General features: G+C 41.2%; 3 protein-coding genes and 1 long non-coding RNA gene across 6 annotated transcripts; 3 read left to right on the forward strand and 1 right to left on the reverse strand.

Annotated features, from left to right (window-relative positions):
• The first annotated feature begins 24 nt into the window (after nucleotides 1–24).
• LOC117746368 (complement factor H-related protein 1-like) lies at nucleotides 25–4176 on the forward strand. Its single transcript, XM_034555447.1, has 4 exons — nucleotides 25–86; nucleotides 1820–2011; nucleotides 2555–2734; nucleotides 3959–4176. The coding sequence occupies exons 1-4, from the start codon at nucleotides 53–55 to the stop codon at nucleotides 4174–4176; spliced, it is 624 nt and encodes a 207-aa protein (XP_034411338.1). The 5' UTR covers nucleotides 25–52.
• Nucleotides 4177–7635: 3459 nt separating this feature from the next.
• Nucleotides 7636–9192, forward strand: LOC117746455. Its single transcript, XR_004611339.1, has 4 exons — nucleotides 7636–7792; nucleotides 7888–8049; nucleotides 8933–8958; nucleotides 9077–9192. It is a non-coding gene; the product is annotated as an uncharacterized LOC117746455 (long non-coding RNA).
• A 1063-nt stretch (nucleotides 9193–10255) lies between these two features.
• On the forward strand, nucleotides 10256–14828 carry LOC117746369 (coagulation factor XIII B chain-like). The gene is made up of 10 exons (XM_034555448.1): nucleotides 10256–10313; nucleotides 11219–11410; nucleotides 11669–11848; nucleotides 11963–12147; nucleotides 12714–12791; nucleotides 12890–12959; nucleotides 13057–13122; nucleotides 13511–13588; nucleotides 13723–13884; nucleotides 14737–14828. The coding sequence occupies exons 1-10, from the start codon at nucleotides 10256–10258 to the stop codon at nucleotides 14826–14828; spliced, it is 1161 nt and encodes a 386-aa protein (XP_034411339.1).
• A 641-nt stretch (nucleotides 14829–15469) lies between these two features.
• zbtb41 (zinc finger and BTB domain containing 41) lies at nucleotides 15470–22946 on the reverse strand. 3 transcript variants are annotated; one of them, XM_034555593.1, is made up of 11 exons: nucleotides 22708–22946; nucleotides 20785–22065; nucleotides 20311–20518; nucleotides 19595–19664; nucleotides 19299–19446; nucleotides 18600–18729; nucleotides 18418–18513; nucleotides 18234–18340; nucleotides 18037–18142; nucleotides 17818–17906; nucleotides 15470–16758 (listed from the first exon to the last, which is right to left on the reverse strand). In XM_034555593.1, exons 1-11 carry the CDS (start codon nucleotides 22712–22714, stop codon nucleotides 16124–16126), a joined length of 2877 nt encoding a protein of 958 aa, XP_034411484.1. In that variant the 5' UTR covers nucleotides 22715–22946; the 3' UTR covers nucleotides 15470–16123. The 3 variants fall into 3 exon arrangements, with proteins under 3 accessions (XP_034411484.1, XP_034411483.1, XP_034411485.1); XM_034555592.1 differs by having other exon boundaries at nucleotides 22599–22946; XM_034555594.1 differs by having other exon boundaries at nucleotides 22491–22946.
• Nucleotides 22947–23431: the final 485 nt, after the last annotated feature.

The following is a 23431-nucleotide window of genomic DNA, read 5'->3' on the forward strand; positions in this document are numbered from 1 at the left end:
CTCGGAGGAGAAAGAAGTGTGAAAGCCTTCAAGGTTGCCCGAATGCAGCGTGATGAGTGCGTATCAGCACTGCTCAGTGCACACAGGTGAGCTGCTGCCAAGTATGTACGTGTGTGTGTGTGTGTGTGCGTAAATGCACATCTATTAATATTACTGTATGCTCCTTTCTGAAACCATCTGTAGTTGCAGTGAGACATTCAGGCTCTTGGCCTCTTTAAAAGGGCACAAAATAAGTAGTGTTGATACCACGTTTCTACACTAAATATGAATGTACTGTACAGTGTGAACAGTGTGTGATTGCCTGCCACAATAGAAATATCCCAATCCATTTAAAGCCAAAATGCAACCAGTGTTATGGGTTTAATAATAATCAAAATCGTTACAACACTCCTGGCATGTAACTTAAGATAACATGCCATGCAGAATCTTTTTTTAATCTATATTTCTCTTGTCTAACTAAATCATTTTTACAAGCAGCATGCGTTAGATTCCTAATTTTTTTTCATGACCACAAACGCATCTAACAATGTGTGAGCAATTTGTGATGTTCACAAATGCATTGTCCAACCCACAAATGAATACAAACCAATTGGAACAACTGTAAAACAATTTAACATTTTATTTACATCCCAACTTGGATAAATAAATGTAAAATTCTTATTGATCAACTCTTTCCTGAGATATTAGATGTCCTTGTCTACCCTCTGATGAAAAGAGCGCATGAGCTCCAGCAGATGGCAACCACACACTGACGGCTCAAAGACTGGTCACATCATGATCAGCAATATCAATAGAGGTTATGTTAATACATATTGATTATGGTTCCTCATCTGTTTTGTTATATCATCAAATGTGTTTTCCTCTTTTACTGCAGTCTAAGCTTTGGCCGGACTCAGGTTTGTTGGGTATTTCGTAACGATGACCTCTGATCGTGCAATCATTTTGAAATCTGGACTCTAAACAAATGAAATCTGGACTCTAAACAAATGAATCACCTGTGGGTGCAAATCTGTCAAAACAAAAACGCACGAAAGCCTCCGAATGCTGCAACATTTACTGAAAAGTTATATGACAACAATTTTAGAGTTGAAACTAAAACCGTAGAGCATCATACAGTAAAGAAAGAAACAAGTGTCCCAATGTTTTTAATCAGATTATGGTGTTCACAATGTGGAGATATCATTCTGACTGCTAATTATATTCTATTATGATTAAGGTTAACTCATAATAATACGGTTCTGTCTTGTAAATATTACTTGTACTTGTGTATGTCATAACTCTGACTTACTATCACTTTATGAGAAACGTCCTTGTATTTGTAATATTGGTCATAATATGAAAAACATGACAAATAAAAAGACAAATGGACGATATTGATTTTATTCAAATCTTTTAAGAAGATGCCAAAGTGTTCTCTACTGTATATCTCACATGCATCTCTGATATCAATATGCAGTACGTTTGTAAGGTATATATGCGTGCTGTGTTTTATCAATGTGTTGGCTGCAGAGCAACAGTGTGATGTCAGAGTGATCAACTCACCCCCCACCCCACCCCTCCCACCCCTCAAATGTGTTGGGGAAATACCCACGACAATTATTAACTGGTTTTGATTTTAACTGGGCTCTTCGCTCTCCTTGGTTGTGCAGTACTTTAATTTCAAACCAAAAAAATGTGCGTGATATATCTTGGATTTGTTCTTCTGGCTTGTTTTCCAGGATTGCTTCATGGTAAGAACAATAAATTCTATCGCCTGTCATTTTATTTATTGATCTTCAAGTGTTTCACTGCAGTGCCTTCTTACCTCTCACCGTTTCAGCACAAAGTACAACCGAGTCTTGTCCAGCTCCCCGTCTGGAGGCTGGTTATTGGGTCCCTGTACAAGACTTTTATAAGCATGAAACAAAGCTCCCTTATGCCTGCAATAAGGGACGTAAACCAGCAGCGGAGGGTTGGTGGGCCACCAGCACATGTCTCAATGGCATCTGGTCTCCTCAACCACAATGTATAGGTAAGTGTTGACACTTGTATTTCTGCTTAAACTCTATGTCCCCTTTAATGTTATGTTGTTTTTTTCAACACTCCTTGGAAAACTATTATGTGCATAAAATATGTTTGTTTTTTTCTGAATCATAGCGTTCAATATTTATATCCGAGAATACAAAATTATTGAAAATTCTGATTTTTCATTCACATTAAAGGCACTTTTCCTTTTTAACAACAATAGTTATTGGTAAAATGTGTTTCTTTATTCCCCCTCAGATTAAAAAGCCTGCATTGCAGCAGATATAGCAAATACACTTGTATTTCTGCTTTAACTCTATGTCCCCTTTAATGTTCTATGTTTTTTTTTCAAGACTCCTTGGGAAACTGTATTATATGCATCAAATACGTTTGTTTTTCTCTGAATGATAGCGGTCAATATTTATATCAGATTTTTTCATTCACATTAAAAGCATTTTAACAACAATAGTTTTTGCTATAATAAATAAAATGGAAAAGATGTTAAAGATAGCCAAGATGGTAAAATGTGTGTTTCTTTATTCCCCCTCAGATGAAAAAGCCTGCATTGCAGCAGATATAGCCAATGCAAAATACACAGAACAGCAAGGAAGTTGGTACGAGGATGGACACACAATCAGGATAACATGTAATGAAGAATATGACCCTAAAGGCTGGAAGGACACAGCTAAATGTATCGATGGAAAATGGTCCCCTGTGCTGGTCTGTGAGAGTAAGTCTGTCAGCAAGCTGTAAAACCAATACAATGGATTCTTAGATTTGAATTGTCACCAGCTGCACCAATCCTAGTAATCAATTCAATTCAGTTTATTTTGTATAGTCCAATATCACAAATTACAAATTTGCCTCGGAGATAGTAGCTCAGTGTATCCTAAAACATCCCGCAGCAGCATATCTAGGGGCTGGACCAGGGCAAACCTGATTCAGCCCAAACTATAAGCGCTATTAAACAGGAAAGTCTTAAGTCTACTCTTAAATGAGGTGACTGTGTCTGCCTCCCAGACTGAAAGTGGAAGCTGGTTCCATAGATGAGGAGCCTGATAACTGAAGGCTCTGGCTCCCATCCTAATTTTGAAGACTCTAGGAACCACAAGTAGCCCCACATTTAGTGAGCGCAGCTCTCTAGTCGGGCAATATGGTACTACAAGCTCCTTAAGATATGATGGTGCATCACCAACCAAGGCTTTGTAGGTGAGGAGAATCATTTTAAATGTGAGCTAATACAGGAGTAATGTGATCTCTTTTCTTAGTTGTTATGAGTACCCAGAGCTGCAGCATTCTGGATTAACTGGAGGGACTTAAAGACTTATTAGAGGAGCCTGATAATAAGGAGTTGCAGTAATCCAGTCTAGAAGTAACAAATGCGTGAACCAGCTTTTCTGCATCTTTTTGAGACAAGATGTGCCTGATTTCTGAAATGTTACATAGATGAAAAAATGCAGTCCTTGAGATTTGCTTCACGTGGGAGTTAAAGGACAAGTCCCGGTCAAAGATAACGCTGAGATTGTTTACAGTGGTGTTGGATGCCAGGGCAATGCCATCTACAGAAACCACATCACCAGATAATTGATCTCTGAGGTGTTCAGGGCCCAGTAAAATAACTTCAGTTTTGTCTGAGTTTAACATCAGGAAGTTGCAGGTCATCCATGTTTTTATGTCTTTAAGACATTCTTGAATTTTAGCGAACTGGTTGGTCTCCTCTGGTTTGATTGATAGATACAATTGAGTATCATCTGCATAGCAATGAACGTTTATGGAGTGTTTCCTGATAATGTTGCCCAAAGGAAGCATATACTGTATAATGTAAATAAAATTGGTCCAAGCACAGAACCTTGTGGAACTCTGCGATTAATGTTGGTGGTCATTGAGGCTTTATCGTTTACAAATACAAATTGAGATCGATCACTCATCCTTTGCCTCTTCTTTTTATTCACAGAAAGTCTCCGTGCATGTGGAGCGCCCCCTCAAATCCCCCACGCAGTCATCATTCTTCAGGGATACCAGGACTTGTTTGCTGCGGGTACAGAACTGCAGTATGAATGTGAAGATGGATATACTGTAGAGGGAGGAGACACCAAAACATCCATCCATTGCATCGCTAGAAAGTGGACTGACGGCCCGGTGTGCAGTAAGTGGGGTAACACTTTATATTAACCATCTTTAATAAATGGTAATAAGTATTTTATTCAACTTTAGTTCATTATTATTATTTAACTGTAAACAATGAAAAGAATAGTGTGCAGTAAGCGAGCATTGTGCTGAGATATGAAATGCTAAAAAGACTTTCTTGAATGCAAAATATATAATCGTCCGATCACTAAGCAGCCTGTTAAGCTTTGGATTTCTCCACAAGATGAAATAATGTGCATGGGACTGATACTCAATATCATAATGGGGGAGGGGGGTGGGGGCATTAATAATATATTATTTTGTGAGGTTACATGAGAAAAATACTTGTTCAGGACTTGAACATCCACGTCGTGGGGGCCGAGATGCTACCACATCAAAGTTCTGAATAGCATTAGCTGTTCTGTACTGATATTTATTTGGTTTGGAAAAGTTTGAATTTCTTGTTTTGCTGCAGTAAACTTAGAGGCCATCCCAGGCCAGTCTGTAGTGCTCAATAAAACAGCTATATATGTCCGTATTATCTAATATCTCTATAGTATACTGTTTGTGTAATAATAATGTTTTTCCACTTCCACAAAGATACTCAACGGGATGCTGGACTGGGTGGCTCTGCAGATGTGGGAGCAGCTGGCAGTGGGACACAAGCTGAAGGTGGAGGTAGGTTATTGACAAAATGGGTATAAATGAGTAATCCATTTATCTAGTCTCACTATATTTATATTGTATATCAAAAGTCTTTTCTTATTCGCACTTAGCCAGCAGACCGGGTACTGGACATGGTGGAGGTTCAGCTGGCAGTGAGACACAACCTGAAGGTGGAGTTAGGTTATTGACAAAATGGGTATAAATGAGTAATCCATTTATCTAGTCTCACTATATTTATATTGTATATCAAAAGTCTTTTCTTATTCCCACTTAGCCAGCAGACCGGGTACTGGACATGGTGGAGGTTCAGCTGGCAGTGGGACACAAGCTGAAGGTGGAGGTAGGTTGTTGACATAATGGGTATAAATGAGTAATCCATTTATCTATGCTCACTATACTATATATATATTGAATATCAAAGGTATTTTCTTATTTCCACTTAGCCAGCAGACCAGGTACTGGACATGGTGGAGGTTCAGCTGGCAGTGAGACACAACCTGAAGGTGGAGGTAGGTTGTTGACATAATGGGTATAAATGAGTAATCCATTTATCTATGCTCACTATACTATATATATTGAATATCAAAGGTCTTTTCTTATTTCCACTTAGCCAGCAGACCAGGTACTGGACATGGTGGAGGTTCAGCTGGCAGTGGGACACAACCTGAAGGTGGAGGTAGGTTGTGCATATACATTTATATTATTGATTGAAGTTAGATTTACATTACAATGTACAGTCTTTCATTTTCAAAAAGGATAATGGTACAATTGTTAGCCATTACTCTCTATCAGAAAGAAAAGGATCCCAAAGAACATCCCAGAGGGATAATAACTGGTGTCTTGCCTTTATCAGGAATGAGAGAGACCGTAGACCTCTAGACACAACGGTTAAATACATTTATCAAACTTTGTAGGTCGCTAAGGTAGTCAAAAAGCTCCTTGGTGGCAAGGCGCCAGGGGTGGATGAGATCCGCCCTGAGATGCAGAAAGCGCTGGACATTGTTGGGCTGTCTTGGTTGACACGCCTTTTCAGTGTCGCATGGGGGTCGGGAACAGTGCCCATGGACTGGCAGACCGGGGTGGTGGTTCCCATCTTCAAGAAGGGGGACCGGAGAGTGTGCTCGAACTATCGTGGTATCACACTGCTCAGCCTCCCGGGAAAAGCTTATGCCAGGGTGCTGGAGAGGAGGCTCCGACCGCTTGTCGAACCTCAGATTCAAGACGAACAGTGCGGATTCCGTCCCGGTCGTGGAACAGTGGACCAGCTCTTTACCCTCGCGAGATTACTGGAGGGGTCCTGGGAGTTTGCCCAACCAGTTTACATGTGCTTTGTAGACCTGGAGAAGGCTTTCGACCGCGTCCCTCGGGGGGTTTTGTGGGGGGTGCTGCGGGAGTATGGGGTGCCGGACCCGTTGGCACGGGCCATCCGGTCTCTGTACGCCTGTAGTAGGAGCTGTGTTTGTCTCCTCGGTAGTAAGTCAGACACGTTCCCGGTGTTGGCCTCCGCCAGGGCTGCCCTTTATCACCGGTCCTGTTCGTGACCTTCATGGACAGGATATCTAGGCGCAGCCAGGGGGCGGAGAGGATCCGGTTCGGGAGTCTCGGGATCGCCTCTCTGCTGTTTGCGGATGATGTGGTCCTGTTTGCCTCCTCGGACCGTGACCTCCAGCATTCACTGGGGCGTTTTGCAGCCGAGTGCGAAGCAGCAGGGATGAGAGTTAGCACCTCCAAATCTGAGGCCATGGTGCTCTGCCGGAAACCGGCGGATTGCTCCCTCCAGGTGGGGGCAAACTGCCTACCCCAAGCGAAGGAGTTCAAGTATCTCGGGGTCTTGTTCACGAGTGAGGGTAAGGTGGAGCGGGAGATCGACAGGCGGATCGGTGCGGCTGCAGCAGTAAAACAGGCGCTGTACCGGTCCGTCTTGGTGAAGAGGGAGCTGAGCCGGAAGGCAAAGCTCTCCATTTACTGGTCGGTCTACGTTCCAACCCTCACCTATGGCCATGAACTCTGGGTCGTGACCGAAAGAACGAGATCTCGGATACAAGCGGCCGAAATGAGCTTCCTCCGTAGGGTGGCCGGGCTCAGCCTTAGAGATAGGGTAAGGAGCTCGGACATCAGGGGGGAGCTTGGAGTCGAGTCGCTGCTCCTTCGTGTCAAAAGGAGTCAGCTGAGGTGGTTCGGGCATCTAGTTAGGATGCCTCCTGGACGCCTCCCATTAGAGGTTTTCCGGGCACGTCCAACTGGTAGGAGGCCCCGGGGAAGACCGAGGACACGCTGGAGGGATTATATCTCCCGGCTGGCCTTGGAACGCCTCGGGATCCCCCAGAATGAGCTGGAAAGTGTTGCGGGTGAGAGGGAGGCCTGGGTCGGCCTGCTCAACCTGCTGCCACCGCGACCCGACCCGGATAAGCGGGTGATAATGGATGGATGGATGGATGGATGTAAATTCATTTGGGGTAACTGTAATTAAAAAAAACGTGAATGTATAGCTACTGACCATTCAAAAGAAATCTGTCTGGTATCAAGAATAATTGGTATAGAACTATAAGTGTTTGTTGGTGGAAAGCCAGTCGGGGATGTTGTCTTCATCATGGCACTAATATTTGGTTGGAGTGAAGCTGGTGACATCATGTGGTGACAAACACCACGGTGCAGAGGAACCACACAAAAACAAGAATAAAGTCAATTTAGAAAGCTATTATGAAAGGTTTTAGGTAAACAAAATGAAATCATTCATTCATTCAATTATATAATTGTATTACAATAAGATGTGTTGTTGCCGCTGTGGTTGAGACATTATAACAATGTTAAATTCTTCTGTATTAAGTTTCTGTTGAACGCTGTGGAGAATACCCACAAGTCCAAAACGGCGATGTTGTGCTAGTGGATGCACTGTTTTTGAGATACCAATGTAACTCCTACTACACACAAGTCGGTTCAGACACTGTGACGTGTCACAACAATGACAGCTGGTCACAACTACCCGTCTGCCAAGGTATAAACAATTCAATACCAACATTTGTTATCCCCCAAGTCTGTCAACCATATATTCCAAAAAGTTTAAATTTTCTATCTGTTCATTTTGTGTAGTCGCATTCTGTGCCCTGGATCCTACAACGGCCTTGTTCCCGAGAGGACTGAAGCCTGAACCCCAATATATAAAGGAAGGAGAGGAGAAGTTCCTTCCATGTATTTGGAGATATTACAGCAGCCGTGTTCGGTGCATCAATGGAGAAATATATTTTACCCGGTGTAAGTATATACGTATGCTCTTTACATTTAATTTGCCACAATGCTCTTAATTTGAACAGTGTATTCGTCAGATAACATACAGCATTTGAATATGAACTACATCTAAATCACTTAGTTCCAAGAAAATAAATCGTTACACCTTAAGGGAACTGATGGTGTATGGATTCATATTTAACGAATAAGCTTGGCATTTGTTTTCATATAGTTAATACATACCATGAAAAGCTAACCATGAATTGATGCTATGTTTGCCTGGGTAGCTAGATGTATGTCTATGAGCCACACTCTTGCATTGGGGAACATGGGCACTGTCATTTATTTTAAGTCAAACTCCCTCCCGGAAATGTAAATAAGCCCAAGCACACAAAATGAAGTTATTTTACGTTTGAAAGATCTTTCACTCTGAAATAATATCCTGTTTCCCGAACAAGTGGCAGGATCTGAAATGACAGGAGAGTTAGAAAGCAAGTAAATGAACAGGCTGGGAGAGGAAAATGGCAAGAAAGTGGTTCACATTGTGACACTCCCATTGTCGGCCTCCATCATTGCAATCCATGTGGCAGATAGCTTCTTCCCTTCAGCCTCCGCCGTGCCCCACTTTAGTCACATGACCCTCTTCTGTTTCACCACACAAGGTCCCGTTGCCCCTCAACCTCAACCCCACAAAGCACGGTTCATAACTGGTAAAATAACTCAAAACATACAGATTAAAGAAGAGAAAATATAGGATGAAACCAATCTTAACCGTTAAGAGCAGAACTGATATTCTTAAGTAGGAGCAGCAATGCACTCATTCTCATTCACATACTAAAAAACAACGTTTCTGTGAGTTAAACTGACTGAAATATTCACTGCTGTTCTGCTGTCTTTGGTCTATTTTTAGGTTGTCAACTATATTACCATGAACATGTAAGTGTTTTGTGTGTTTAATATTGAACCACTCTATATCAACCTTTATTATATCTGGCTGCGTCGCATTAATTAATGAACATTTCTCATTGTTGCTTTTTGTCTGTGTTGTAACCAGGGACGGTGTAACTAAAGCAGAGCAGAGGAATCACTAACTTCCCTGAAATAGGGTCGACGAGAAAACAACGACACCCAAAAACATGTCATCATTGACATCAGCATTATGCTTTAAATAAAAAATATTTTACCTTCAACATTCTCTTCTATCTTTATGATTGTAACTCTTAATGCATTATTATCCAGCTCTATATTTTGGATACAAAATGAAGTTACATTGGTCTGCAGTAGTCTGAATAAAATGTTCACAATGGAAATCTTAACAGAAATCTTTGCATTGTGTACTTGACCCATTGGATAAACAGTAGGTATGAGCTCTTCTTATGTTGATACACTGCAGGCAGACCAAGTCCATTGTCTGTGTCTATGGTTCATGGTGGTTTCATAACTAAATACACTATGATTTAGAAGCCCAAATCATGATTGTTTATTGAGAGAATCATAAGTTCATCATGACCTCCCAGTAAGCACATATATGGACAGATAAGCAAGAGGAGTCTCCAGCTGTCCCAGAGGGCTTTTAGCTACATGCTAACATGTTCACAATGGCAGGATAAACAAAATGGTCAAATGATAAGCAGGTGTAATGTTTACCACGTTCACCATCTCAGTTTAGTTACCATGCTAACTTGTGCTAAATAGCACTAAGCTAAGTAAATAAGCTATTGACTGATTGTAACATGATACAATGTTCTTATTATCTCAAGATAACATTAATTTTTGTCAAGACAATATGAGAGTTATCTGTCACACTCCGAACTCACCAAAAGCAGATGGAGGTACATAAGATAATTCAACACGTGTAGTGTATACGAAATGTAATTCACTTTCAAAGTATTTAATCTGAACAGCTCTTACTTTGTGTCAAGCTGTCGTTTTAGAAATGATCTGATTGAATCATGTGACATTAGATACATGTGTTTTCATATATTCTGTTGTGAAGACCTGGATGGATAAATAATTAGGCAACTTTTCTTCCTTTCTTTACACGTGTGCATGAAGCATATTTTGCCTTTTGCCTGTATCTATTTTTTTTCGTTTGGCTCCAGAGCAACAGCATGATGATGTTTACTCCACAAACATTTTGGGGACATGCTCACAACAACAATGAACTGGTTTTGATCTGGACTCGCCTCTGAGCTCTACTTTGTGTCGTGGGATGACTATATTGTTGACCAAAATGTGCATCAGATATCTTGGATTTGGCCTCCTGATTTGGTTTCCTGTAGCAATTCATGGTGAGAATATTGAATATTTTCACAAAGAACCATTTGAATTTGTTGAAAATAAATGTCACTGTAGAATCATTGTGCTTATCATTGTATTTTAGCACAACATGCAACATCGTTGTGTCGTGCTTCCAGGCTGGATGGTGGTTTCTTTGCTCCAGACTTATTCTCATGACGCAAAGCTGACCTGTACCTGCAATGATGGACGCAAACCAACAGTGAGGGGTTGGTGGGCAACCAGCATATGTCTGAGTGGTCTCATAAACCAACATGTATAGGTTAGGGGTTTAAACATACCTTTACCGTTGTTCTTTTTATTTTATTTTTAGCCCATGGCCTAATGAAACACAACTTGAAGAGTGTTTATCCAAACGTAATATGTAGTTACAAAGTGATTTTTCCCCAGCTGTAGATTTGTTTCGATATTTTTACCCATATTAATTTGCGTTCTTATAAAAAAAGACGAGTAAAGAATCTACTTATCTTCTAATCACCAGTCTTTAATCAATTAAAGTAAAATTCTCAAGGAAATATTTCAGCAGAACATGCCTTTTAAAATGGAAATGATATTGTGGTAAATGTGACTCATCTGACCAGAGTACACAAAGCCTGTTTTCCTAATTGTGTGTTCAGCATGGGGGCCGTAACTCAGCGCAATGTTTACTGTTTCTTAACTTTTTTGGGAAATGCCCATAACAATTATTAACCGGTGCATTTCTAAACTGAGCTCTTTGCTCTGCTTTATCTAAGTGGTTTGATTCCTGACAAAATGTGCGTGAGAAGATATCTTGGATTTGTTCTCCTTTTTTGCTTTCAAGGAGTGCTGCATGGTAAGAACATTAAATGATGCCTCTTAAAATCCTCTTGATTTGGTCAATGTTTAATATGTACTTTTGTTTGTCGTTGTATTTTAGTGCAAACGTCCAACCAGCCTTGTCCAGCTCCCCGTCTGGAGGCTGGTTATTGGGTCCCTGTACAAGACTTTTATAAGCATGAAACAAAGCTCCCTTATGTCTGCAATAAGGGACGTAAACCAGCAGCGGAGGGTTGGTGGGCCACCAGCACATGTCTCAATGGCATCTGGTCTCCTCAACCACAATGTATAGGTAAGTGTTGACACTTGTATTTCTGCTTAAACTCTATTTCCCCTTTAATGTTCTATGGGTTTTTTTCAAGACTCCTTGGGAAACTGTATTATATGCATAAAATATGTTTGTTTTTCTCTGAATGATAGCGGTCAATATTTATATCAGATTTTTTCATTCACATTTTAACAACAATAGTTATTGCTATAATAAATAAAAAGGAAAAGATGTTAAAGATAGCCAAGATGGTAAAATGTGTGTTTCTTTATTCCCCCTCAGATGAAAAAGCCTGCATTGCAGCAGATATAGCCAATGCAAAATACACAGAACAGCAAGGAAGTTGGTACGAGGATGGACACACAATCAGGATAACATGTAATGAAGAATATGACCCTAAAGGCTGGAAGGACACAGCTAAATGTATCGATGGAAAATGGTCCCCTGTGCTGGTCTGTGAGAGTAAGTCTGTCAGCAAGCTGTAAAACCAATACAATGGATTCTTAGATTTGAATTGTCACCAGCTGCACCAATCCTAGTAATCACTCATCCTTTGCCTCTTCTTTTTATTCACAGAAAGTCTCCGTGCATGTGGAGCGCCCCCTCAAATCCCCCACGCAGTCATCATTCTTCAGGGATACCAGGACTTGTTTGCTGCGGGTACAGAACTGCAGTATGAATGTGAAGATGGATATACTGTAGAGGGAGGAGACACCAAAACATCCATCCATTGCATCGCTAGAAAGTGGACTGACGGCCCGGTGTGCAGTAAGTGGGGTAACACTTTATATTAACCATCTTTAATAAATGGTGAATATGTAGTTTATTCAACTTTAGTTCATTATTATTATTTAACTGTAAACAATGAAAAGAATAGTGTGCAGTAAGCGAGCATTGTGCTGAGATATGAAATGCTAATTAGACTTTCTTGAATGCAAAATATATAATCGTCCGATCACTAAGCAGCCTGTTAAGCTTTGGATTTCTCCACACGATGAAATAATGTGCATGGGACTGATACTCAATATCATAATAATATATTATTTTGTGAGGTTACATGAGAAAAATACTTGTTCAGGACTTGAACATCCACGTCGTGGGGGCCGAGATGCTACCACATCAAAGTTCTGAATAGCATTAGCTGTTCTGTACTGATATTTATTTGGTTTGGAAAAGTTTGAATTTCTTGTCTTGCTGCAGTAAACTTAGAGGCCATCCCAGGCCACAGTCTGTAGTGCTCAATAAAACAGCTATATATATCCGTATTATCTAATATCTCTACAGTATACTGTTTGTGTAATAATAATGTTTTTCCACTTCCACAAAGATACTCAACGGGATGCTGGACTGGGTGGCTCTGCAGATGTGGGAGCAGCTGGCAGTGGGACACAACCTGAAGGTGGAGGTAGGTTATTGACATCATGGGTATAAATGAGTAATCCATTTATCTAGTCTCACTATATTTATATTGTATATCAAAAGTATTTTCTTATTCCCACTTAGCCAGCAGACCGGGTACTGGACATGGTGGAGGTTCAGCTGGCAGTGAGACACAACCTGAAGGTGGAGTTAGGTTATTGACATCATGGGTATAAATGAGTAATCCATTTATCTATGCTCACTATACTATATATATTGAATATCAAAAGTCTTTTCTTATTTCCACTTAGCCAGCAGACCAGGTACTGGACATGGTGGAGGTTCAGCTGGCAGTGGGACACAAGCTGAAGGTGGAGGTAGGTTGTTGACATAATGGGTATACATGAGTAATCCATTTATCCATTTATTAATAAATGGTGAATGTGTAGTTAATTCAAATTTAGTTCATGATTATTTAACTGTTATCAAACGATGAAATGATTGTTATCTCGTAACAGTTTTCTTCTTCATTGCCTGCATTTTCTTGGCAAGCAGGCAAGGATGAGTGACATGAATGCACAAGACGGTTCATTCATGTCACTCTGCTACACATGACGTACTTGGTAGACGAGGTCGCTCATTTTCTGAATGTTTTAAACATAAATTTTGGTCAGATCTTACTTATTGGACCTCTAAAAAGAAACTGCCACATTTTATGATCCATGGAAGTGAATTTCATTTTATTCAAATATTTTTTTCTCCCAGGCAGAGGAACCATAGCAGGTGGGCCTGTTGGTTCTGCAGTGGGGGGAACCGGTAGAGGGACACAGCCTGAGAGGGAAGGTAGGTTTTCATTAGTATGAGATATGAATAAAGAATAAAACAACATAAATGTCAAAGATAATTCAATTTTAATGGTATTTTAAATTGCTATATATTTGTTTCCAGAGACCTTTTTTTATTTGTTTCTATTTCAGTCAACAATTGTGGACCTGCCCCGGTAGTTCCTAATGCTGATTTTGTGGGAATTAGCGAAATGGTTGTGAGGTACCAATGCTTTAGATTTTACAAACGAGTGGGTCCAGAGATGGTGGAGTGTCAAAGAGACGGCACGTGGTCCAAAGTACCCGCCTGCAAAGGTACAAAAGAAGAAGAAACAACTCTCCTCTAAAGGAGCAAAAGCATGGAACTGTCTACCAACAGAATTGAAAATGGAACACGATTTTAATGTTTATAATAGAGGTATTAAATCGTGGTTAAAAGAGAAACAACATTGTTCTCACACCGAACACCCCTGTAAACACACTTGTACTTTGTGTATGTATCTGTGAATGTATTTGTGGATGTATTTTCTCTCTTTTTTAAAAAAAAGCCTCCTGTGGACACGTGTTGTAAATTAGCGTTTCGCTACAAACACTTAACATCTAGTTATTGTGCACATTTTAATGCCACTGTGATGTCCACATAAAGTCAAGTCAAAGGTCTGACAATGGTTTTGTTTCTTTTGTGCAGCCATCTTCTGTTCAGTGGACACTAATCGATATCGTTGGTTATTATCTGATGGAATTAAATACATAGCAGATGGGGAGCGGCTGAATTTGGCCTGTGTGCAAAAGTCTTACTGGTTGACGGATCACGCTTCTGTGGCCCTGTGCATCAATGGAAGAGCTTCGCTTTCCGAATGTAAGTATCACTTTAAGATAATTCCTTTGACAGTACTTATGTGATTCTTCAGTGTAAATTATATATTGATATGCTAATAATACACATATGAGAATGAGAAGTCAATGAGCTGCTTCACATTCACTGCTGTGCTTCTGTGTGATTGTTTGCAGGTTGTGGCTGGATAGGACAGACGTTGGTGAGTGTTAAGTCTCTTTGTAATTACCCTGATATTGTTTCGCACTTGTTTATTAATTATTACATTTGTGATTATGCATTTATATATTTTGCAATATTGTTTTTATTTGTAAAACCTGTGTTGTCACCAGGATTCTTGCTAAGGCTGCATCATCGAGGGGAAGATGCTGCTACTTTTGGATTTGCTGAAAACCGCCTGGAGGCATTTGAGAGAAAAATGTAGTGATATGTCAGAAATGTTTTTTTTCAAAAATCATTTCAGATGTTTCATTTTTATGTGAATGGCCACATAATGGAGAAGCAATTAGTTTGCATGCTTAAAGCTGCAAAAATAAGGTCTCAATAAAGTCTTGAATATCAACACTGATCTTTCTAGATTGTGGCTGCAGTTTTTGAGTCTAAATTCATCCATACAACTTTGATCCATATCCACGTTCTGCTGTTCAGGGTCACGAGACTCTTGCAGGTGGGGACCGTCCTGTCTTTCTGTCACCTTATGACTCACAATCATGCATTTTTTCAAATCAGATTTTCCTGATCATGAGACAAAGTTTGAGAAGAGCATCGCCTCTCCTTCAGAATATGAAGATTAACTGTTTGAAATGTAACTATCCAACACTTCATTGTGATGTCTGACTGCCACATAATTCATTCCAGTGTGTCTCTTTTTCTACACATTAGTTTAACAAGTCATTTCATTTTTTAGATCAGATAATACAGATTTAATGTCTGTATTGACTTCTGATCATTATACGCTGCATGAGTGAAAAAATGTCCGTGCATCGCACAATTACAAGCCCAAAACTTGAAAGTGACATGTTGTACATGAAATACCCCAAATTACAATAAATGTTAAGGCCACAGTTGCAGTTTAATTATTTATTTATTGATTTGGTAAGCCAATTAATTTATAAAAAATAGTCATGGTTTATCATAAGTTACTACAACCAAGATCAAGAAGTTACAACCAACACATTATTGCTATTTTTACTCGATAAATTACTCAACTGATTTGTCCAAATTGACAAATTACTTTTTCCGTCAATCAACTGACTCCTTAAATATTAAATAGCTTTGTCTCCTTAAAAACACATAAGTTATTTGTGCCACCATAACTCACTGACAACAAGAGATGATCAAACATCAGCCATCGGAAAATGAATTTTTCATTTTTAGATTTGAGTTCATCTCATACTTTTGGTACAAAAATGTTCCAACACCTGCTTTTTCAGACAGAGAGTTATGGTGATATTTGTCATCGTTTTACTTAAGTTACAACAGAAAGACGCTTATTTCAATCCACAGTTTTTTTTTTTTTTTTACATACCACATGAATATGTATTTTGGTGACAATGAGGAGTGAATTTCCTGAGATCAGGCTTATCAAAGAGGTTATCCCATGCTTGTCTTAAATATAATCATGTTGCATAATTGTCCTCTGTATTGAAGTGCGAGTATATTTTTGTGGTGAATACTGTTTGCTGGACGGTGCCTTCCCAGATTTCTTTCTGAGGAGCATCAGTGTGTGAGCTCAGAGTTTGAGATGTTCTGCACAGAGGAAGCTGAATCCAGTCCCAGCAGCGTGCCCAGGTAGGACTGCTCTCGGGGGTCCAGCATCTGATTGGGCCTCACAGGGTGGACAATGTTGGCGGCCTGAGGGGTGAGGGTGTACTTTTCTAAGAACGCCAGGTCTGTAGCCGCCTGGTAGCTGGAGTTCTGCTGCGGTCCTTGATCCTGCATGCTCACAACACTGTGAGTTTGGGAGGAGAGAGAAGTGGACCTACTAGCATTCGGGTCACCCTGCGCTTCACCCGCCATCTGGACCGGAACTAAAGCGACGGGCACGCAGACATTCGTAGGAGAAGGGCTGCTCTGGAGGGCTGACTTAGCTTCAGCGACGTATGCCTTCGAGGGCTCCTCATAAGGAATGGAGACGGTTTTGTCCTCAGCGAGTGTGCCGTGGGACTGCCCGGTGAAACGGGTGCTGTGCACGTGGTCAACGTGGTACTTGAGCTTGTCTTTTCTTTTAAAGGTGGCGCTGCAGTTGGGGCAGTTAAAAGGACGAGCGTCTGAGTGAGTCACCATGTGCTTCGTCAAGGTCTTCTTGATCCGAAATGACTGGTTGCACTCCGGACACCTGTGGGGTTTCTCACCTGTCACATGAACACAAGGGAATGTCGAAGAAGTGTGTTTACATTGAGACATTGAGGATTTCTATCATGTGGAACAACAATTGGGGCCGTTTATCAATGTGGTGGCGCTGCGTAGTGATCAGCAAAGTGCACCGGGAGAGGCGCTGCTGAAGCTTAGAGGAAGAAAAGAGACGTTTGTGTTTGAGTGGGGGCTCGAAAATTATTTTTTAAATGCTTTAGAAACAGAAGCTCTGTGTGTGAATTGTATTTTGCCAGTAGAACTGTTTTACAAGGTATTTGGCAGGCTATGGCTATTTGGCTTATTGTCATATTCTCAGACCTATACATAGCTTAACCATGTTATGGGGACATGGTACTGCAACACTTTTAGGAACAAAAGACACATTATCGACAACATCACTGACTATCCCGGAAACAATGTGGCACGTTGACCACACACACGGCTCAGGATGATCAGGATGGCATCACCTAGTTTTGATCCAGGAAAACCTGTTTACACTCCAGACAAACTTATAAAGACACACAGCATAATGTTTGGTATTAAACACATTATCAAATCATTTCCTCTTATGAATGTGAAGCATTTTCTACTTTTTTTAAATACACATCCAACCATCTGTGGTTTGTCCAGGTATGTGTTTCTTTAGTAAGCATCCAAACCCCCCAAGGGTTATGTTACATCAGATACAAATGTAATTGTGTTTTTATGGGCTAACTCACTAATATCCTGCAATGCACAAATATGCCACTTCTCATTTCCTTGTTTTCTAAATGGATCATCAACTGGTAAGAATGCTTTTTATGCACCTTAAGTGTATAGCCAGTTATCAGCTAGAAATGATTTAAAGTTGTTATCTTTGTAAACTGCATGTGTGTCGAGGTAGAATAGAAAGCCTGACAATCATAGCAAAGGCAACCTTAATGGGGCGGGGCTTAGTGGACAGACCACTGAGATAACAAACTGTTTGCCCCGAAAGCATCTAACTGACACTTTTCTGTTGTCATACATGTGGGACAAATATGAGACAAATATATACACGGACGTATTTGTTTCCTCACCCGAGTGGGTCCTGAAGTGCATTTCCAGACTGGACTTTCCTTTAAATTCTTTCTTGCAAACCTCACACTGATGCACAGCGGTTTTATACCTGTGAACAAAGTCCTCATTAACGACATAAAACAAGAACACGGAGGGCAGCGAAGAGAAACACTACCACTTCTACAGCATCACCACAACAAAAAATGAATAAGTGTGACTGATTTATAGGAAAAACATACTTCTGCCAAACTTTCTCTCCCAAATGAATGCTCTTGTAGTGGACCGTCAGGTGATCGTGGCGCCTGAAGCACTTGCCACACTCTTCACATTGGTGTGCTTTCTCACCTGTAATGGTTTACATTATATTATATATAATGTAAACTGTACTGAAATGTGTGAATGAGACAAAAGAAGACGCATCCAACCGCCGTCTTACCGGAGTGTATTTTCTGATGTTTGGTCAGGTGATCATGGCGTATGAAGGTCTTCCCGCATTCGTCACACTCGTAGCGCTTGTCGTCATGGTGAACTCGGAGGTGGAGCCTGTCCGGGCGACAGTTTGCTCATTACAAAAAGGCAACTTTGGCAAACTTGAAACTTTCACATTCTCCAGATCTCACCTGTAAGAGCTGCCATGACGGAAACTCTGGCCACAGATGCTACAGAGGTGAGGCTTCTCCCCACTGTGGATCCTCAAGTGCTCTCTCAAAGTAGTTCTATTTCTCAACAAAGCAGCACAGGGTTGCACATTAGTTATCAAAATAAAAGTTATGTGGGCGGAAGTTGAGAGACAGAGACGTACCGTTCCCTTACGGATTTACCACAAACAAAGCAGGTCCACTTTCTCTTTCCTCCATGTGTGCACTCAATGTGCCTCTTTCGGTTGCCTGTGTCATTAAACTGTCGACCACAAATCTCACAGGGAAAGGGACCTGAGAATGAGGGAATACAAACTCTAGTGTCAAGTGGTAAAACAGCACACAAGCATGCACAAAGGCTCTGTTTGTTACAGTAATCTTCAAAGCACCAGAGGGCAGACAAAATGAGATGTACTGTGAGGGAGAAAGAAGAGTGCTACTATTATTTCCTTTATACAAACAATAAGTCAAGTTTTAAATGCATTATAAAGAAACAAAGAATGTTGAATATCCTGTAAAGATTTGAAATATATACTCAAATGTAGATTTTCAAGACCTTCGCTTTCTAAAAGCATTAAACATTTAAGAACAAAAAGTATCGTCTTTGTAAAATCCTCGTATTTATCCTCATAGTGCCTTTATCAGTGAACTATTAGTAACTAGTGTGGCCTAGTTACCAAGAGTGAAGGTTTATTTTATTTTGTGTGTTTAGTTTATTTAGTCTATTCCATTTGGTGTCTGTAAAGTGTTGGGCACTACTATGACAAACAATTTCCCCTTGGGGATTAATAAAGTATATATCTATCTATCTTTATCTGCAACTGTAGGAGCTGAAGGATTTATTTCCACCATAAATCTCTCACCCAAGTGGTACTTTTCTTGGTGCTTTAGTCTGGCGAACCTAGACTTGAAGTATTCGTCACAGAAGGAGCATTTGAAAGGCCGGTCCTGGGTGTGCAGGATCATGTGCTCCTGCAGATGAGGCCTGCGGGTGAAGGTCTTCAGACAAATCTGGTTCGGAAGGTTCGGAATGTTAAAATCAAAATAAACTCTTTACACAGAGTAATATTATTGTATAAATACATGCATCTATTACCAAGCCTCATCTACTTCAGGTCAGCTTGCATATCAGGCAATAATATGACAAACAAATCCTTACAGCACATTTCCAGCCTTCGCTCTTCCTCTTCCTCTTGGTAAGAAACTCTTGGATGTGGTCTGGATGAAACCTGGCAGGAGAGTGAACATATCACATAACATCGCATTGAAAATATGACGGCAGCACACACATCTGCCATCATTGAGATCTAGTTAGCTGTACTCAATTAAATACCCATTTTTAAACCCACACTATAAACCTTATAACACACCTGTGTTAACACTGGAGATTAGCTTGTTAGCCATGCTAACAACATGATTCTAGAGATGACAACGTTGGCCTGCTGACCTTCGTAGTAAAGAGTTAAATATGTGAACGGACTGCAATGAAATATGACAGACATTAATTTCCCCCCAGGATGATTTGCAATAACTTTGGTGATTCTTTGACTTTTCCTTTAGCGCTATCATCAGATATTTGTTTTTTATTTTGGTTTATGACCAAATACCTAAACTGAAAACTACATGTAACTATATTTTCAAAATTCTAAACTTTTTTAATTTCCTTAACAGCCAGCAAAATATTGTATCAAGGCAACTGAAATGGCACGACAACTATGCAGTAATAAGACAAGAAAATAAGAAATCGGATTTACTGCAATGATTGTCAGCTACAAGATGGCCAACCAGGTAAAGCTGTCTAATCACTGGGAACTGATTCCAACCATCGGACCAGAGGTCCGGGTGGCTCTTCACCAGAACTCTACAGGGTCTCACCTCCTGACATGCTTGGCCAGGGTTTTCTTGCTGGCATGCAGTTTGTTGCAGAAGGGGCATTTGTGCTCCTTCTTCTGGAAGGGCGCGTCGCTGGCGTGCTTCTTCTTGTGTACGGTCAGGTTCGACTTGGTGGAGTAGCGCTGAAGACAGACGTCACACTGAAATGGTTTCTCTCCCGTGTGCACTCTGGTATGACTCTCGTACTTCCCTGCAAAGTGCAGGAAATAAGTGGATACGTGGCATCAGTGTTAGTTAAGGATTTCTTTGACATTTTACAGACCAAACGGTAAGTAAAACTAGATACTTAATGGTGACGATTCTTTGGTTTAACATCTCCGTCTGGCATGGTTAGCTGACTGAGTAATACTAGTGATAAAACTACCCTTCTACAGCAGACACCACTACTAACACAACTACTAAGATATAACATTAATGATAACACTAATAATCTAGATCTTACTCCATATTTCCCACCTGCACGGTCAAAGGTCTTGTCACATTTGGGGCACTTGAGAATCTTCTTGCTGGAGGTTTGGATGATGACAGGAGCCAGACCCTCAGGGTACACTGGACTCTGGATAGAGCTTCCTGCTGCTGGCACCTTCACCTTCACCTTCACCTCTCCATCCGCCTGTTGCTGATCCCTTTCTGGATCTAAAACCTGCTGACCCTTGCTCTCATCTACTGCGCACACCTCAACAACTTTACTCAGGGCGACCCCGTCTTCATTCATGTCTCCATCCTCTTCCTCCTCGTCCGCTACATCTTCCCCCCGAGCTGGTTTGGAGGTCTCATTTGCGTCCAGTTTGGCCAATCGGTTTTCTACAGTCAACTTTCCTGCTTCTTCCATTCTTTCTTCATCGTGCTCTCTTGGTGATACAGTCCTTTGTTTTTTCTCAAGAGTGTCGATAGTGTGCTCCACAGTGTCTCTCTGATATTTGGTGGGTGTCCTCCTCCTGCGAGCTGATCTCCGCGTGGTGGCAGTGCTCTGAGCTGCCGTCTTCTCTTTCTCAGTTGAGGTTTCCTGATTTGCATCAGTGTGACTCTCAGCCACGTGGTTCTGCAGGGAGTTTTCAGTGGTAAACTGGCGACTGCACATGGTGCACTGAACATAAAATGGGCTCTGGATATCGGTGTCACCTGCCGGTGAGTCACTGGAGGTCATTTCCACCTCAGGTGACCCTCTTATCTCACCTTGTGCCTGGATCCCACGTACCGGGTTGTTGTCCCCTTCGTCACACAGCAGCTTTAGTATATCCATCATGTCCAGGAATTGGGCCGCTTCAGTGAGAGCTGGAAGGTCCGTCTCTGCGACGGCGCACTCGGAGGTGTACAAGAAGCCGAGCAGGTGCTGAAAAACAGAGTCCTCCACGTGGTCCAGAGTCACGTGCGCTGTAGCGGGGTTCTTGGACAGCTCGGCGTGAAAGTAGCTGCTCCCATGGGCCAGCACCACTTTGTGGGCACTGTAGAGCTTCCCACCCACAGACACCGACACATCGCAGAACCTCCGTCTGGTCCGGTCCTCATTCAAGAACTTGAGGAGCTTGTGACTGTGCTGCCTCATAGCCAGGTTCCTGATTTGTGCGGTTGAATCTGGGACAGTTTCAGAGTTTGCTTGTGCGTCGGAGCCAAGCACAGTGCCCGGCTCTGGAGCGGATTCATTGCTGGCACCGACCGGTCTGCTGCGTTTGGGACGCGGCGGATTACAAGGCTTTCTTTTCATTGGCGAGTCTGTTGGGCGAACATCAATCACGCCTGAAAACCAGAGGAATACAATGCTGAGATTGAACAATAATCCTCTGAATGACTGGGGTTTGAAATGATAGTGAAATAGTGACATACAAGAGGGCAGACAAATGGCTCAGCGTGTACATGAAGCTGACTTTAAGGGGACACTGGTGGGAAGTTATTTAAAAATGTGCATGAAAAGAGGCAAGATTAAGGTACATTACTCCCATTTATTAAAAGAAAGCATACCGAATAGCTCATTGTTATCAACACTGTGTGTTTCTTAATAGACAACACAGGCCCGGCGGAGGTATGAATATAATGTATATATATATATATATATATATATATAATGTAATGTAACTTTACGGCAATCCTGACTTCTCAACGCTCAAGACGTTTAACGGTATTGATGCAAAGCGTCTCTCCACCTTAAGGACCCCTTCACGTACCAGCGGGACGGACGGGCCCCCTCCGAGGAGACTGTTGACAAACGACCCTTTCTGCTTCCCGGAAATTGACGTCGAACCTTTTTCGGGGCGTTTAAAACGGAATCTTACCTTTTAAGAATACGAGCCGTTTTTTTAAAGGTTTGCACACTCCAGTTGACGAGAAACGCGGACAACAATACGGAGCAATAATAGTTCCCTCAGAAGTGTAGCGCCCCACCTTGCATCCTGGAAAAATATCGGACAACGTAACAAACCGTCCGCCCATTGGCTCGTGCAGCTTTTGTCCTCTAACGCGCTCGTTTACGGCCGTAAACAGAGGTCACCATTAACGCGGTAGCGCGAGACACAAACGGCGAGGTAGCTTTGTTAATTAATTGTGTATGCAAAGCATGAAGAGTCAAAAATACGAATTAAATGAGGGTGTCGTCGAGCAGTGTCATAAGGTTCACGAGAGGGGTCATTAGACGAGGGTATCATGGGTAATGTAGTCTAAAAGCTTTTACTCCACAAAAGGAAAATGTTGTAGGCTGTTTTTTACTCCACTGCCAGCTAATTGTACACAAGTTACTGAAAATGAATGAATCATACAAATATGACCATGTCAAATATATTGCATTGTTATACATACATTTAAATCACCCAACACTTAATGAAGGTAGTTCCATTACTTCCATTGGCAATACCTCCACATTTACATGTTGCTTACACAACACTATATATAATTGTGTTTTACTGAAAGAGCCCATTTTGGCTTCATAGCGAGTTCTTTTACTCGTTTAAACGTTAAGTATATTTTGTTGATAGCCGTTATACTTCTAATTAAATAAGTCATTTTTGATAGAGTTAAACTTGTAGCATAGTACTTTTTGTAGTATTTCTACTTTAATTTAAGTACAATATTTGATTACTTATTCAACCACTTGTCTTACACTTAACCCACT

This window comes from Cyclopterus lumpus, chromosome 17 (genome assembly GCF_009769545.1).
Source record: "Cyclopterus lumpus isolate fCycLum1 chromosome 17, fCycLum1.pri, whole genome shotgun sequence".
NCBI classification, from domain to species: domain Eukaryota; kingdom Metazoa; phylum Chordata; class Actinopteri; order Perciformes; family Cyclopteridae; genus Cyclopterus; species Cyclopterus lumpus.